Source organism: Calliopsis andreniformis, unplaced genomic scaffold (assembly GCF_051401765.1).
Source record: "Calliopsis andreniformis isolate RMS-2024a unplaced genomic scaffold, iyCalAndr_principal scaffold0022, whole genome shotgun sequence".
NCBI classification, from domain to species: domain Eukaryota; kingdom Metazoa; phylum Arthropoda; class Insecta; order Hymenoptera; family Andrenidae; genus Calliopsis; species Calliopsis andreniformis.
The window spans coordinates 4,480,275-4,497,317 of record NW_027480432.1 but is presented as its reverse complement, the minus strand read 5'-3'; the positions used below and the strand labels follow the sequence as shown (position 1 = coordinate 4,497,317).

General features: G+C 39.0%; 3 protein-coding genes across 6 annotated transcripts; 1 reads left to right on the top strand and 2 right to left on the bottom strand.

Moving 5' to 3' along the window:
• Positions 1–9: 9 nt before the first annotated feature.
• On the bottom strand, positions 10–5,776 carry Crc (bZIP transcription factor crc). Of its 2 annotated transcripts, XM_076391632.1 has the most exons (3): positions 5,616–5,776; positions 4,674–4,991; positions 10–1,243 (listed from the first exon to the last, which is right to left on the bottom strand). In XM_076391632.1, the coding sequence occupies exons 2-3, from the start codon at positions 4,894–4,896 to the stop codon at positions 393–395; spliced, it is 1,074 nt and encodes a 357-aa protein (XP_076247747.1). In that variant the 5' UTR covers positions 4,897–4,991; positions 5,616–5,776; the 3' UTR covers positions 10–392. The 2 variants fall into 2 exon arrangements, with proteins under 2 accessions (XP_076247747.1, XP_076247748.1); XM_076391633.1 differs by lacking the exons at positions 4,674–4,991; positions 5,616–5,776 and adding an exon at positions 2,757–3,671.
• Positions 5,777–6,927: 1,151 nt separating this feature from the next.
• Positions 6,928–11,011, bottom strand: LOC143186758 (inactive hydroxysteroid dehydrogenase-like protein 1). 3 transcript variants are annotated; one of them, XM_076390511.1, is made up of 5 exons: positions 10,719–11,011; positions 9,044–9,207; positions 8,708–8,944; positions 7,707–8,050; positions 6,928–7,359 (listed from the first exon to the last, which is right to left on the bottom strand). In XM_076390511.1, exons 2-5 carry the CDS (start codon positions 9,201–9,203, stop codon positions 7,150–7,152), a joined length of 951 nt encoding a protein of 316 aa, XP_076246626.1. In that variant the 5' UTR covers positions 9,204–9,207; positions 10,719–11,011; the 3' UTR covers positions 6,928–7,149. The 3 variants fall into 3 exon arrangements, with proteins under 3 accessions (XP_076246626.1, XP_076246625.1, XP_076246627.1); XM_076390510.1 differs by having other exon boundaries at positions 10,656–10,795; XM_076390512.1 differs by lacking the exon at positions 10,719–11,011 and adding an exon at positions 10,487–10,616.
• A 1,292-nt stretch (positions 11,012–12,303) lies between these two features.
• LOC143186880 (carbohydrate sulfotransferase 11) lies at positions 12,304–16,932 on the top strand. The gene is made up of 5 exons (XM_076390703.1): positions 12,304–12,646; positions 14,682–15,062; positions 15,538–15,822; positions 15,933–16,168; positions 16,233–16,932. Exons 2-5 carry the CDS (start codon positions 14,751–14,753, stop codon positions 16,396–16,398), a joined length of 999 nt encoding a protein of 332 aa, XP_076246818.1. The 5' UTR covers positions 12,304–12,646; positions 14,682–14,750; the 3' UTR covers positions 16,399–16,932.
• Positions 16,933–17,043: the final 111 nt, after the last annotated feature.

Here is a 17,043-nt window from a genome sequence, read left to right as displayed (position 1 = left end):
CATTAAGATGCATTAGATCATTTATGGAATCTTGAGTAACAGCAAGTTTCCACCCGGACAGAGCTTCATAGGGCTGATTACTTCACAAATTCTATCACAATCTAATGCATCTCGTGTGCTAATCTTAACAGAAAGCCAGTGCATCAGAAGATGATGTATACTTTATAAATTATATGATAACAGTTCTGTAGCCCTACTAAGAAGCTGTGATAGATTCAAAATTTATGTTCAAATATACATGCAGCTAGTTTAAAGAATATGAGAATAATCGTTGCTAATCTACGTTTATATATTCTATAGTATGATATTAGTATTATTGTAAAGTAGTTAGTGTCAAAAAATATGAGTAATAAATTTCATAAAAATAACATAACGGTAGTTGGATAAATGAATTATTTAATCAGACCCTTAGCTTTAAATAAGTCTCTCATCAAACCCTTTAAGTACCCAATTTCTCGTTGTAGATCTTTCACTTGATTTTTCAATTTCTCATTGTGATCGGTGAGCTCGCGTTCCTCGCCCAATATTTCTTTTATTTCTTGCTTTTTCTTTTGCCTATATCGCGTCGCCGCGTTTTTGTTTTGTTCCTTTTTCCGCACTTTTTTATCTTCGACGGACGGCCGAGAATAAGGTTTCTGACGACTTTTGGAAGTGTACGAAGATTGCTTCGTGCTTTTCCTTCCCGACTCTAAAAGCCAATCCGGATCGTCGACAGAATCTTCAGATGAAGTGTAACTGCCACCAGAACTGGTGCACGGACTAGATGGTGGTATATCTTCAGTATGTAAACGTACATATTCATCTACCACAGCTAGATCATGCGCAACGTCTGTGTTGAGGGGATCCAATGGGATATTTTTCGTGTTCCATTGTACAGGTACTTCGTTAACATATGATTTTTCCTCTGGGATTACAACACTATACATAGACTGGTGATTAGGATATAATGGCTGTACAGGTTGCAAAGTAACAAGTAATTGGGTATCCACACTGAATGGTTTATGTGGTGGGGGTGACTGAGGAGGAGTAAGTGTAGAACTGGATGAAGGGACTATTTGATGACAAGCTTCCACATCTCCCAAAACAGTTTCAAACTCTTGTAGTAAGGTTTGAGTATTGTCTTGTTGAGGAATCTTTATAACTTCATTGTATGATGTTGCTTTCAGGTGTCCATTTTCAGGAACTGGTAATTCTTCAAAAATGGGAAGTTCTATCTTTTCCTCCAACCAATCTGAAAAGGGTTCTGTAAGCAAAAAATAATTCTCTATGTATACAGATACCCATAGACTTCATATTAAAAAAAGAAAATAGAAGTAGAATTAATTATGTTATTGTATGTATTTATTATGTCGTTATTAAGATTATAGTCAATATTTTGAAATGTTACATGTATTTTATTTATATACAGGGTGTTTCAAAAAACGGAGGATGTTTTTTGAGCGTTCCAAAAAGATTTCATCGACTCTTAAACTGAATAATACACCTTGAGCAATGCAAAATAGTGTGTAATTAAAAAGTGGAACACTTTCAGATATATTTCCATATCAATTTTTTTCATTGTCTACATGTATAGAATTTCCAAAAATGTTTCACATTTTCCGGTACACCCTGTATATCTAACAGTCAACTTTTACTCAGGTCTTGCATGAACAATAAGTAGGAGTGGTACTATTGATGTATATATAATTTCATGGACGTTACTAGTTCAACTAGAAAAACAAGTTCTTGATTTGCAATTTCTTTGGTTTCTAACACGTTTACGATGATCGGTATTAGTACAGTCTATTATTCAGATCACAATTTTCTGTGTTAGCAGTGAGAACTTTTTGTTAGGGACCCAATTTTTTTTACTTCAAGAGAAAGAAAAGAGTTTATAATTTAAATTTATAGTTTGAATTTGTGAACTTCTTCATTGGAATTTAAAACAAGAAAACAGAAACTGTGTCATAAAAATGCAAAGTTTCGAATTTTATAAGAAATTATTGTTTCATCAACATTGTCTGTTTTGTGTGAATTTTTGACTTTAAAAATATACTTTTTGTACGAGTTTTGTTTATAACATTATTCTTGTATGTGTAAGATTCGTTAAAATGTAACAAGTGAGCCCTAACCTATTTCTTCGTGAAACTTTGATCAGAATTCACTCGAAACGTTCAAGTTATCTTCATTTAAATGCAGAGGGCATGGGGGTTAGATAAGAATTTTTTTTAATTACAAACATACGTATTCGTATGTAATGTAATTTTAACATGAATCAAAAGTACATTGAAATTTTAACAAGTAACATTCATCAACATTACTTTCGAAATTTGACAAACTATTACGTTCAATTTCTTAATTTTCTATGATAGCGATAACATAAATCATAAACGATATCCAACAATGTTGCCATCGATCAATCAATAAAAATACTGCATAAAGAGTCAATTTATGCAGATCCTTTAAATAGAAAATGACGAATACAATCGAGTGCGAGATATTTATCGATAATTACACAGATAATTCGTCGCGCCTGATAGTCAACTAAAATACAATGAACCGAGTAAGATTTAGTGAAAACAATAATTCGATAAGAAGTACTTTCGGAGACGGTTCGAACCAATTCCGCTCCGTGATGATAATATGAACAATATGGCAACAGTGTTCTGATATGCGTAATGAAGATATTTTTCCATCGAAGTGTGCGCTAGAAAGAGTTTAAAGGGGAGCGAGAGAGAAAGAGAGAGAGAGAATCAAGCTAGCGAAAGGAAACGTACCGCTGTAACATATAGCAGCCATTATCACGTGCCACTGTTTTCGCGTGAGCCTTTATTTAAAAAAAAAAAAAAAAAAAAAAGAAATAGAAAAGGGAACGGGGATAGGGAGTAGGCGTATAATAAATGTAAAAAGTATCGTTCTTGATGTACGGTGCGCGATTCTTTTGCGAAGCAGCCAAGTCCCACCTGCAGGGACACAAGTATCCCCGGGTTCAACGTCTTTTTACCAGCTTCTGGGAATTGACAATGATCTCTCGGTTCCACGTGTAACGATATGCGAACTGCATGCTATCATACATTAGCACGCTCGGGCATCGAGAAGGTACGTGGTTTCCTCGGGTCACTTTTGAAGTTGCCAGTATCGTTAAATTACTCCGTCTACACACGCTCGAATTCGTCTCGCGACACGATTTCAACTCAGCCGCTCATGGATACTACGCACTTCACCAATCACTTCTCATCGATTGCCGAACAGCGATCCAATTAAAGATCACTCGCGAGCGAATCGAGATCTACTCCCAAGGCACGATGCTCTTTAAATCTTCACGGTGACCAAAACAGATCCCAGTATCACGTGGGGGGAACGCACTAACGTATGTTACTGAAAAACCATGGTCCTCAGATGGACGATGCGGCTCGTGGAAGCGTGCAGCGTGCTCGTGACGCGTTTGAGAACGAAAATACCGGGTAGAGTATATGATTCACCGAGCAATTGGACGTCCGTTCGATTTTCTGGCGTTCGGATCACTGACACGGTCGTCGACACACGCGAGAACGTGACAGATTTTTATCAGACAAAGAGACGCCGAGTTCCTTTCTCGTTCGAGCGGAGCGTGCTCGATTGGGCTGCTCGTCGATTTACGACAAGTGGTATCTAACACGGAAAACAGATGTGGTATCGTAGGGAAGCACGGTGGCGAGGAAGCTTAATCGACAGAATCGTTCGGATCAGTTTGCAATACTGTGAGACCACTCCTGCTTATCTTTGGACTTTCCCCTCTGTCGCCCCTACTCCGACGCTAACTAGACACGCACGTCATTCCCCTATCGGCCTTCAACCAAAGCAGTTTGTATAGAGGTTAACCAGTTTGTCCCACTCTCCTTTCCAGAAAAAAGAGAAAGAAAAATGAGACGCGCGGCGGCGGAAGCGAGAAGAACGAAAGCGATAGGAATATCGAGAATGCAGCGCGACCGAACACGTTTAACGTTAGTTTCTCTACCGTACGCGTTCGAGCTTTGAAACTGGGGGACGTGGCTGGTTTTAATGGATGCATGCATACGAATGAACGCGACGCTAGCACGCCTACTCTTACTGTAAACTTGATATTTTAAGATATGCACCGACTTCCCGGTATCTGTTTAGCTTTCCTTGTAGACGCTGCGTCTAATCATAATCGCCAAGTTGATGTAAACATCGTGTAAAGCGCCCTCAAGGTACACACGAGCCAAAGTAATCAACTCCATTCTTTTCTACAATTTTTGAACATTTTGGCGCCAAAACGCTTGATCGATATGTACTACATTTTTTATATTGAAAATAGATATTCTGCTTTTTTGGAGTTAATTTATTTGGCAAATGAGTAGTTTCGTACGTGTGTATATTTTCTTCAGTTGGGAAAATATTTGAGCTAATCTGAAGTTTATCTATGTAACTTTAGAGCTAATTCGGTCAATTAATTTCAATCGTATGTCTTAGAGTTCATACACTCTTTTATTTTTATACTAATTTGCAGTTTTATTACTTCTTTAAATGGGTAATAATTCAAATACTAAGTTAAACTGAAGTATGAAATAAAGATGAGTCTACCCATGATAAAAAATTAATGCATATGAAATGGAAGGATAAGTGCTACTTAAGTTAATGTGTAACCAGTTTATATCATAAGTTATTGGTGCAGTTTGCGATCAGACACTTACCTTCTTTAATCCATTCATCCAGCTCCTCTAAAAGTTTGGTGGCAACTTGTGCACGGGTAGGGTGTTCTTTATCAAGAAGAGGTTCAGTAGCATTCTTAGTAGGCTCTACAGACTTATCATCAAATAAAAGCCAATCATCTTCTACATCTGTGGACAGCGTCCCACTAGGGGATGCTGGCTCGAACTTCCACAACCACATCTCCTGGCCCTGATCGGATGACATTGTTGATGTAGGCCCGATCAAGAGGTATTAAAAAATGGTGAAAAGAAATTTGTGTCGTCTGTGCGACGTAGCTCGAAGTGAGCGCCATATTGGCTCTGAAAATAATAAAGAGAACCATTAAATACAAAATGAATGAGCATAAATGCAACGAAAAAGCTATTCTATTGTCATGTGAAATAATTGTAATATGGTTGTTAATGTTTGCAAATCTAAACACTTCATTTAACTAAACATGATAGAACTAGGGAAAAGGAGTTTTTAAATAAAAAATGAATTATTTATCAAACATTCATGAACTAAATGGTTGTAAATGAAATAGGTTATTTAAAAATTTATGAATGCTTTAAATACATGCTTCGCGCATTAATTGTATTATATAACGAAAAATCAGCTTCTAACCATGGCGATTAGTTGCAAAATAGGATCGCAATGTCACTCTAATCTTCATGACGCAACGCCAAAGTCTATCATCTGGTCAAATAATTCGGACCTATCTTGTAATTTGCATATGCCACGAGGCGCTATTCTAACGCAATATATAGATCGAAGCATGGTCACATATAATAAAACGAAATATATCGTTCGATGTGAACGTCATACAATTGCTAGGTCACGGTAGGCTGATGAGTCACAAAATGGCAGACCTAGTACCGTACGATTGCTGAAGCGTGTAAAAAAATCACTTAAAAAAATGATTAAAATAGAAAATGATTACTTACTCCATGATTAATTTGTTGTGTCGGCACACTTGCGTGTGCAAGCAGCTGGGTGAACTACTGATTCATCTTGCCACTCTAGCGAAGCGTTTAGAATATTTAAACGTCTTCCTTCGGCGGTTCATGGATGGAGAGTGAGCGTCTCCTTCCTCTGGCAGTTTGACCGCGTAGGTCACATGACCTGGAATGCGCACGCAACGGTGCTCGGTACAATCACTTTTTGTGGATCTTCTGCGCAGGACTTGTACATGATCCGTAATTCGTTCCTGTTCTCATTTAGTTCTACTTTCTAATGGAAATATTTACGTATACAGACCCTACTTTTTTGTTTAGTAGCACCATTAAGTTATCTTGTTACTTAGGTAGTAGAAAATAATTCCCTTGTCATGAATAAATTATGAGGACTGCTTCGTAATTCCCATGTAATATCGTTAGCTTATTGTGAAATATGTTTTCATTAATTTATTAGCAATTTGATGATGTAGAATCATTGTAGAGACTTTACACATACCGAAACAATGATAAAGAAACCCTTCGAATTCTTTGCTTATTGCAAAAATAATATTTGAAAAATTAGACTTTAAAAAATGGTACCGCTAGTGCCGTCTAGTGGTGATGTCTAGGAACTACTGCGTCTGAAATGGTACCAGTGGCGCCATCTAGCGTTGGCGCCAAGAAACTAATGTTCAAAATATAAACAATATAAAAAATGGTTTTTTCACTTATTTATTGACAATTTTGCATTGTAAGGTGGTTATAGAGACTCTATTGTTTTTTCTACAGCAATATTGACTAGCAGAATTGCTTATTCATTATAAAAAACAACTTTAAACATTCAATTAACAAACTACCATAAATATTATTTTTTGCAATAAATAAGTAGTTCTGCTGCCCGATATTGTTGTATAATAAGGTGTAAAATCTCTATAATTACTCTATAATGCAAAATTGTCGATAAATAAATAAATAAATTACTGTTTCTATGTCAAATATTTAGCGTTAGTTCCTTAGCGCCACCGCTAGATGGCGCCGCCAATACTGTTTCCAAGTAATATTTTTAAATGCTGTTTTTACAATAATTAAACAATTTCCATAGACTTCTGTCGTTGCATAAGAATATATAGGGCCCCCACAACGATTTTACGTCATCAGATTACTCATAAATGAATAAATAACCGAATTTTCAATTTTTGCATTTTAGGCGCCACTGCTAGATCAATTTCAATTTTAATTTGAATTAAACTTAAAAACTGCATCAAGAATATCGTGTAAAATGAACTTCGTTCCTCAGGACTCCCATTTAACACACACGGTATGTACAAAATAAACTTTAATAAACAGAATGATACACTTTCTACAGCATACACTTTGCCCCCATGCATTTTCTTCTCATTTCTCCATCTCCATGTACTTCACGAACGATTCCATTCATAATACTCTTTCCTAGCTTTTAATAACAATTCCTATAGAGTTTATCAGCTCCTGAACTGGCCAATATTCCACGGTGTTTCTCAACAATCACTTCCACAACCAATTACTACTTGCTCTTCTGCTGTTTGAAATAGTCCTGCCTGAAACCCTCATTCAGGAACTGCCCGATCTTCGTTCTGATCTGCACAGGGGGGATTATCGTCAACATCTTCTGAATCCCATGACCCCAGTAGCCCGTGCTGGAATCTATTTTCCCAAGTGTGGCGACAGCATTCTTCGCATAGGTCACTGGGTCAGGCAGGAAGACACTGGATACCTTTAACACCAAAAAAGAAAGTAAGAGGAATTGAAAATCGATTTATAGAGAGTGATATCAAGATAAGTGGTCCCTCTTTAATAGCGTACTTTATTCTTCCTAAAAATTGGAAAAGAATATACAAACCCTCAAACACCAAATAATTAATATGGGTGACAAAATTCACAATCTTTTTAAGCAAGTCTTAAGCATTTTTTAAATACTCTATCATAAAGAAAGACTGTTTATATCTAAAAAGAATCTGTCTAATGATCTCTCATTTCTGAGAAGTTTAGAATCTAGAGTCCAAAGCTACCAAAGGGCCACCTGTTTCGCAGCCACCCTTCATAGATTCCTCCTGGCCTCACCTGCAGCCTGTTGCTGAAGGCGTTCATCTTGGTGTTCACGAAGAATGGCGTCAGGTGCTGCACAGTCAGCCCGAATCTCGAGTATTCGGCTCTGAGCGCATCAGAGAAGCTCCTGATGTACAGTTTCGTCGCGGCGTAGACTGTCATCAGCGGCAGTGGTTGCAGTTCCGAGCCAGAGGACACGTTCACGATGGCACCTTTTCCACGCTTCTGCATTTGCCCTATCAGCAGCCGCGTCATCATCGTCGTTGCACCCACGTTCACGTTGATGATGTCCCACAGCTCGTTCTCTGGGACCTCTCCAAGGTACATCGGGTAGCTGTACTGAATTCCCACATTGTTCACTGGAAAATGTCCACGAGATGATTAATAACTGTCGGTGGAGGATTTGGAGACAATAGTACGTATTCGACGTGAATTGTTCGCTTGCTACTCCGAATATGGATTGTTCTAAGAAGAAATAGCACGATAGGACCTCAGATTAATCTGAGACTCATTGTAGATTGCGGATGTTTATATAAATTTCTATTTTTATGCACAATATTGGAGAAATGGTATTTAATGTAGAAACTGCAAAGACTTGTCTTACTGAGTTACTCTCCTGATGGCTAACTTTTATTATTTTTAGTAGCCTGTTGTTAAATCATAGTTCAAGTCTTAGTCGAGGTTCTACTATGGGTACTTTCTCCTGAAGATTAGCTAACTGAGGGATCTTGCAGCACCTAAGAGAGCCAGTCTTGGAATCAGTTGTAAATTTCTAGCTAACGATTAATTTATTGAAATTTTGAATGAAGAAACTTGAAAGCTACTTCTATCCTGAATAATTTAATAAAATAATGGTACTAGCAACGAGCTTATATCGAAAAATACAACACCTCACGAACGAGGTTCTCTTTTATCTATAAAACCTAGGTGCTTCTATTCCACAAACTCTAAACTCCATAATCTCAATTCCACCCACACATTTCCAAAACACCTCACCCAAAAAATAAACAAATTACCTAATATTCCCACAGGTACATCCTTCAGCTGCTCAGCCAGCTTCTCAAACGCCTCCTTCCCTTTACTGAAATCTGCCACAAGGACCTTCACCTCGATTTTCGGATTGTCCTGGAGGATCTCGTTCCTCGTTTTCTCCAGTTTCTCCAGGTTACGACTGATCAGTACCAGGTTAATACCCCTCGTGGCCAATTCCTTTGCGTAAGCCTTGCCGATTCCATCGGTGGAGCCAGTCACGACTGGAATTAGCAACAACATGTCCGTTATGGGAATCGAGAGAGGAAACAGGAAACAAAGGCAGTGCAAGTGTATTTTCCTTGAATGTTAATCAAGCTTACCTGCCCATTCGCCGAATTTCGTTCGCAAATCGAGGGGTTTCCTGTCGAGCAGCGGCATTAGGATCTCCCATATCGCGATTGCAATTCTGCTTACGTAATTCAGGAGCAACCAGGACAAGATCAGCCCGACCAGCAGCCACAGAGCTATTTGCAGCATCATTGTCCTTCAACATTGACACGATGTTTGTTTTATGTCCCGTTTTGGGATAAGCTTGAGAAAACTTGTTTGCATCATGTTACGATATTTTGTGTAATCATATATTTGGCAGAATTGTTTTTCGATAGGAGTGCTACGTCTGTGAGTTCTGTTTTAGGTTGAATTTGTGGAGATATGGTTTTTTTCAATTGGAAAAGATAGGTAATTTTTGGGTCATTGATGTTTTGAAGGAGATTTGAGAGATTATTATATAATAAATCTTCAAAATGTTGGGTCGAGTTGATTCAAGAATTTTTCTCAGATTTGGGTCAGATTCTCCAAAGTATCTCTCTCCAGAATATTCGAAAATTGTCGAGGTTCCCAAGAGTACAGAGAGTCCCAAAAATTTCTAGAGTCTTGGACTTTCTATCTCCAAGGTGTTTCAGAAATTTTCAGAAATCTCAATATTCTCGAGTCATAAGACACTCTAGGAATTCTGACCCATCCTAATTAAATAGATACGCATTAGATCCTTTCATGTTCTTGCCCAGTGTTAGTACTTCCTATTAGCTCCTTTCAATACAACAGCGGTTTTCTCTTTACTGCAATTTCGAAACACATCCTCGAATATGTTTTCTTTTACATCTATTGCGAAACCCTCTAATGCAACTTGTAGCACTGGGATCTCATAAATAATTTCTATTTTATGAAAATATCTTTATTTGAATATATATTACAGAATTCCCTTGCATGTATAACGTTATCAAAATGGACCATGGTCAATGCAGGAGCGATCACGCGTCGATATGCGTATTTCAAACGAAGAAATTTATGCTAACGAAATAACCGATATTATCTCCCTCCGTTCTCCACATTTTTGTCTAACCGAATACGATAAGTAATTGCAACATTTTATGTACTGCTCGCTGGTAGAAACATTCTAGACTCATTTACGAGAGTTTCTATCGTTTTAACTATATTTAGTGTGACTGTAGAGTGTTTCTTCAAGCGAATCAAGTTCATTCTACGCGTAAAAATGAATTCTGAATATTAAACAATTACTCACACCTCTCTTTCGATACAGGGCGATTGTCACCAAAGAATATCCACTTCACTGTTATAATATTCTTATATTGTGCATACTTATTTCCTAACTAATCTCACTGAAACGATAAGAATGAAAAAAGTCGCGTCGATAAGTTTAACATATCAGCGAGAATACAAACTCCAATATCTACACATTTACCAACATCAGAAGCAAAAATAACAAGATTCGCTAACTCTATACAGTCAACAGATTTACTTACTGTCAGAAACTCTGGAAAACAAATAAACAGTACTCTCGAGACCAACTAAACTTTCACGATTCCCATTTTCCCACGCGGAATCAACAGTGTAAATGGCACCCTGACAATCTGACAATCTGCCAGCCATCAGAGGACGTCAAACGCCCGTGGCAGAGTGAAAGCGCGTTACCTAAGTTCTCGAAAAGCTTTCCTCTGACGTTGACGAAAGAGATGCGATGTCGCGGGAGCGTACCAAAGGCACTGTCACATTTCTCGATCTTCCGCCACCTGTTCGATCCCCTGGCCCCTTGGCACCTATCTGCCGCTTCGCTGGCTCACTTCGCCTGTCGCTTATTTTCGACGGATGGTCAGCGGTCGAAGGCCAAAGCGAGACTAAAGGAACCCACTGCTGGTGGACGGTATACGAACGGCGATCGAAGGTGAGGCACTTTCTCTGCCGGCTGGACGGACCTACAGGCGACGACGATTCGGTGGAGAGACTTTACGCGCGCGAGGAGCTATGCAAAAAGACCGAATCGTTCCCTCTGTGATGGTTCAGCTGTAATTCTTGGCCAATTGGCTTCTTGCCGCACGATCCAACTTTGCATGATCCAATAGACTGCACGATGTCCCTCTTCGCTGGGGCAGGAATGTGGGAATGCTTGAATGGTTGCGTGGTCTGCACGTGCTGACGAGGTGGATTTTTTGCGCTGGCAGTTGGCAGTCGAGGAATTTCAGGAGGTTGAGATTTCATGAGGGGGTAGGAAGAAAGTTTTTAATGTGGGGAAAATAGGTAGGGGAGAGTATTCAAATTTTTAAATATTCAAATTTTCAAATTTTCAAATATTCAAATATTCAAATATTCAAATATTCAAATATTCAAATATTCAAATATTCAAATATTCAAATATTCAAATATTCAAATATTCAAATATTCAAATATTCAAATTTTCAAATGTTCAAATATTCAAATCTATAAATTTAATACTCAGTATTCAAATACCTATTGAAGTTTTTTAATTTTCGAGTTGTCTAACATTTGGATATGAAAATTTTCTAATGTTCAGATTTTCAAAAATTTGAAGTCTTGTCATTTTCTCAATTCTCAAATCCTAATACCCAAAACAAAATTGTCTCTTTAATAATTTAATACATTAAGTAAATAATTTGAGGCAGACAAAAATTGAAGAAAAAGTGAAGTCTAAAGTGCTGAAGTATTTTTAACTGCTCGCTGTTGAAAGTGTAGATTTATAAAATAAAGTACAGTAGAAGGTTATTCGATTGTGCCTTTCCACTGATTTGGCAACACAATTGATTGCGTTACTTCAGGTGCTGATGCGGCGGATCTTTCTGCAGACTCTGTAAAGGTGATAATTAATAGTTCACAAGAATCCCAATCCTCGCTATTGAACGCAGAACTTCCACGAAATTGGAAGATAATTTAATTCCCCTTTTCCATTGATGTCATCATGCAGAAATACATAATTAGTTGCATAAATTCTGCTGTCAATGAGCTCCCTCCACAGAACTCTTAGCTACCTGCTTCCACCTTCTATTAAACCACCGCTGTCAAAATTCTCTTTAACAATAGCTGCTTCTGGATACTCGAAACACTTTCCCCATCTGTCAAAGCGAAAAATCATCTCTCGCGAGAATCTGCCAAAAGTGCCTCGCACACCTGGTCTCTGAAGTCTCGGAGTATGTGGAGCAGCCAGAGAACAGGTGAGAAAGGAAGGTCGGCAGTGGTCGCTGCTGAAGAAACGAAGATAAAATGCACGGAGGCGCGCGCAGCTTCTTTCACTTCCACAAACTGGTACCACGTTCCATTCTTATGTCAGAAGGTCTCTGAGGCAATAGCCGAGTGGCCATCGGCTCGAACGACTCAAGTCTTCGCAGTGTGCGTTCACCTTCGAGTCCCTGGCGTTTTTGGTGAATTTTCGTTGACCAACTTCCTCACCGCCTGACAACGAGGAACTGAGCGGGATTCGGGGCAAACAGAAACTCGGGCAAATGACCTGCTCGCTTCTGGAACACTGCTCACCACATCCAACCATCGCTGGGGTCTCCATGTATTTTTGGGGAGCGTCGAGTCGCTGGGCATCGCGTGTCTGGAGCTCCATCGTTCACTCCATGCCACGTAGATTTTGACAGCCTGTGGACCAAGTTTCGTGCTCCAAACTGGTGAGTTTCTTTCATCTTTTGAGGACAGTGTGGTGTCTTGTGACTTTCTGGGTGAATAGTGCTGACTGATCAGTGATTATTATACAGCCATAGTTTGATTGTGTTTGGCGATATCGATAAGTCCCTTCCCTATTTGATTATCATCGAGGCTCAAGGTGAAGTGGAGATTGCATGATCGAAATTCCATTTCACAATGTGGAGTATTTTCGATTAGGCAGTTTTGGTCGTTGCTTGAATGCTTGTGGAATTTTTAATACGATTTTGTGGCTCTTCGTGATTCGAGATAGTGAATGAAGGATGCCTTGTGCAAAGAAATGATTCATTTTTGCGTGGGGCTACGATAGGACTCGCTAATGCCTCGTTGATTGTTCCATTCAGTGACAAGGTCAGCATTCAAGTGAGCTCTACAATCGATTATTTAATTGCCGAGAGAATATCAATGGTCGTTTGAAACTACTCAAACAGTTTTCATTCGATGATCGCTCTCTCGTGATTGCAATTGAGAATTTTGTGAACAGGATGTGCTGAGTGCCACTGATACCTCCACGAACGAAATTCAATATAAAAATTTGAATATCTCACTGAAAGATATAAGATAGCTTTGGCGAATAACAAAATACAAAATTATAAATTTCTGCCAAAATATTCGAGCACAGTACATCTGGTGATGATAATAACTACATATAAACATTAAGTGTCTCGTGTCCCCTCATGACTATCAACACACTGGCTACTTTCGCAACAGAAACTGATAGTGTTATCACAATTCGCCTTCTATCTTGTCAGACTGTTTCGTCGATGACATGGCCCACAGAGTCCAAGAAAAATGACTCATATTTTTGACTACTGTTTTTCTGGGAACAGAGGAATTTACGAATCTCTGAAGATCGTTCGATTCTACTTTCGCGAATATGCTGACCTTAAATTAGTGGTCGACTTGGATGTCGTCCAGTTTACAGCTGCATTAAAGGAAAGGCATGCTCTACATATCCAGATGTCAAACGTACCGTGCACTGTCCATTCAGAACAGGCTTTAAAGGACTTCAATTGGAACAGCATATGAAACGAAGACGCTCGACCTGATTATTAGACCTCTGCCTTTCCGTTCGCCATGCAAAACGTTCCACTGTGCTCGAATAGTGTCATCAATATTCTTCTATTTACTTCAAATTAATCTTTGAGTATTTGCAAGCTAACAAATGTCCATTTTATTAGGGTAACATTGATAAGCGAGGGAATCGATACCAATAACGGTTAATCAAACGAACTAGCGGTTGAATAAAATTGTTGTGCATAGCTTCGTTTCTTGCGCTGTCAATCTCCACAGACCTAAATTCGAAGACCTCTTTTAGGCGTGCAAAACAGAGTTAATAGCACCTACTCAAGTTCTGTTATTTCATAGCGTTATTTCTGTGGAAGAAGTAGAAGAAATATCCAGGTCTCAATAGGAAGATATTCCTATTGAGATTTCTCAGAAGCTTTTGATATTCTGTTTTACACATATAGTGACACAAAATAGGTGTTCTATAATTGCTGAAAATGGAAAAAGGTTCTATAAATATACCTGCAATTGTAAATCATGTCTTCAAAAAAATTCGACTTAAGAAATTTGCTGCATTAATTCCCTCCTTGGATATAGCGGGGAAAATTGAGAGATAAGGGAAGAAATAATGGGTGTCTTATTAGTATACGTCTAGGAACAATAGGACTACCATTCTTTCTTCTTTCACCTCCCAATTTGCTCCACTATACCCAAGGAAGGAATTAGTGCGGGAACTCTATCTGAAGCCTTGATCGAGCTCTAGAACATAGAACTTATATTCTCAGGAAAAAGTAAAGCCATTAAAAGAGTGATTTCTCTGAAGAACAAGGTTTGAAGAAAACACAAACCCACGAGGTAATATTGAAGCTAAAAACATGTCTTAGGTAACTTTGTTTCACAATCCATGACCTTATTCCATTCTCAAGAAGTGTAGAACACGCTACCAAAATAGGACCACTTATCTCACTCTCATGTTGTACCTCCTCGTTTCAGAGGAAGCCTTCGTGAGAAATCGCATTCCTCGCGAGAACAATTCAATGTCCCGGGTGGACAGGGAGGACGATGACAGAATGCCGTGTTTGGGGGGCAGTGCTGCTTCTCCTCATTGTTTCCTCTGCAAATGGGAACACAGCAGGAGATCGTACCTTGACGAACGATGAGAAAAGAAGACTCTTCGAGGCGGAAAACTTCAAGTACTCCTGGACGGGGCCAAACGCTCTGGCTAGGTCAGCTCTGGTCGAACGTCAAGAGAGGCTGCAGTACAATTGCGAGGAGGTCCTCGGCGATGTCCAAAACGAGGTCTCCAGCGCAGAGTCCTTTAGGAATATCCTCGTGGACGAGCAGCACGAGTTGCTCTACTGCTACGTGCCGAAGGTGAAAACAAGAATGAGCTGTCTGAGAGTGCGTCGATCAGAATTGATGGAAGGGCAAATATTACGACTTTTTCAGTGACCAAGCTTCACTTGTTACCGTTTTTTCGCGGAAGGAGGGGTTTATTACTTGGCCATTAACTGACTCGTTCACAGGCCAAAGCAATTAACTTTATTTTTTAATTTTTTTAGATGTTAATGCCAGGTCTTTTGATTGATGATGCATTTTTCATGTGCATAATAAATATTGATTTTTCCGTCTTAATGGTTGTTTTGGTCTCTGAATATAGAGTAGTTTAAAAATGGTATATGATGAAACAACTGGAAGGGAATTTTGGGATAGAATTGAATAAAATGTGGGTGTTTATGAGACTGGAAAACTCTTGCAGTATTTCTTAATTTTTGTTTTTGGGAGCAGAGATAGTTCACTTAATTTTTATTGGATTTCTGTGGATTCTTATGTGCTCCTTTGTCTTCAGGTTGCCTGCACAAACTGGAAGCGAGTGCTGATGGTGGCCACAGGTAAATGGCCAGGTAATGATCCCCTGGAGATACCAGCTGACCAAGCTCACTCTTCAGGCACCTTTCAGAGGCTGAGCAACTACTCTTTACCTGAGATCGAACGAATGTTGGCTACCTATGATAAGCTGATAGTAGTGAGGCACCCTCTGGAAAGGCTGCTGTCAGCATACAGGAACAAGCTGGAGGCAAAGCAGAAGAGCTCGAAGTACTTTCAGACTCGTTTTGGCAAAAAAATCATTAAGGTACATTTTTTGGATAACGTCCAAATATTTTACAATATTGTTATTTCGTATTTCAATTTGTATTTTATCCATTTTCTATTCTATATTAAACAGAGAAATTCTTTTTAAAGAGGTACAGGAAGAACGCAACCGAGGAGTCTCTAAAAAATGGCGACGACGTGACTTTTCGAGAGTTCGTCGAATTTGTGACTGACACTTCTTCAAACGAGACCCGAAACGAACACTGGAATCCCATATCAGAGCTGTGCCAGCCATGCTTAGTCAATTACAACCTCGTCAGCAAGTACGAGAGCCTGGTGGAGGACGCGACAGAGGTGTTGGAACGAATGGGCGTCGAATTCGTCAAGTAGGTACTCCCATAAAAAAACCTATTAATCTAAGACAGACTATTAATATCGTTTTTCTTTCAGTTTTCCAGCCAAGCCACCCAGCAGAGAGCCAACAGCGAAGAAGCTGGAGAAATATTATTCCACACTGACATACAAGCAGCTGAGGAAGTTAGCCAACTTGTACAAACTAGACTTAAGGCTGTTTGACTACTCGCTGGAGGACGTGTTGGGTTTCTCCTTAGCATGATTTTCCTTTCATTAAATTCCTCAGAAAAATACGCTTCGATCTGCAAACAGCGGAGTCTCTGTACATAGCAAATAGAGTTAGGTTTTCCTGTGACTGCGATATTTGTCGAGAATCTTGTTTTTAAGAGATGCTTCTCTGAGTTACTTCCTGGAACCTAGAGGAGTCTAGTATAGACTAGTGGAATAAAATTAATTTCCAGCGTTCCGTGGTCAGTCATTCCATGGATTCTTTATCGTTGCTACTTTTTATTTTTAAAGCGAATCTGGTGCCAAGAATGTAGGGATATAAAAACGCCTGCATGGATCGCTTTCGATGCCAATGGAATAATTGTCTCCAGAACGTGGACTCTTTATTCTTGGCACTGATTGGACCAGTCGAGTGCCTCGTAAGTCATACTTCCTGAGACATGCCATATTTCAGTACCTATATCGTAGAAACGTGTACGAGTCCTTTAACTATCCAATAGTCCTCTACACTGTAAGTTACCAGTCTTTTTGCATCTGTAATTATAATAAAGAACTATTTTATATAGGAGCTGCAGTTCTGAGAAATAAACATTCCCTTAAAATCCTGTCATAAAAGACCAAAGTATAAACATTCTTAGAGCTTTGCTAGTCATACAAAGTACATACGTATAATAAATCA

Coding starts and splice junctions, on each gene's coding strand:
- LOC143186758 (XM_076390511.1), bottom strand. CDS start 9,203: ATGATGCTGCAAATAGCTCTGTGGCTGCTGGTCGGGCTGATCTTGTCC. Junction 8,945..9,043: donor GAAATTCGGCGAATGGGCAG/GTAAGCTTGATT, acceptor TGCTAATTCCAG/TCGTGACTGGCTCCACCGAT. Junction 7,360..7,706: donor CCTTCAGCAACAGGCTGCAG/GTGAGGCCAGGA, acceptor TTGGTGTTAAAG/GTATCCAGTGTCTTCCTGCC.
- LOC143186880 (XM_076390703.1), top strand. CDS start 14,751: ATGACAGAATGCCGTGTTTGGGGGGCAGTGCTGCTTCTCCTCATTGTT. Junction 15,823..15,932: donor TTGGCAAAAAAATCATTAAG/GTACATTTTTTG, acceptor TTCTTTTTAAAG/AGGTACAGGAAGAACGCAAC. Junction 16,169..16,232: donor ATGGGCGTCGAATTCGTCAA/GTAGGTACTCCC, acceptor TTTTTCTTTCAG/TTTTCCAGCCAAGCCACCCA.
- Crc (XM_076391632.1), bottom strand. CDS start 4,896: ATGTCATCCGATCAGGGCCAGGAGATGTGGTTGTGGAAGTTCGAGCCA. Junction 1,244..4,673: donor GGATGAATGGATTAAAGAAG/GTAAGTGTCTGA, acceptor TTTTGCTTACAG/AACCCTTTTCAGATTGGTTG.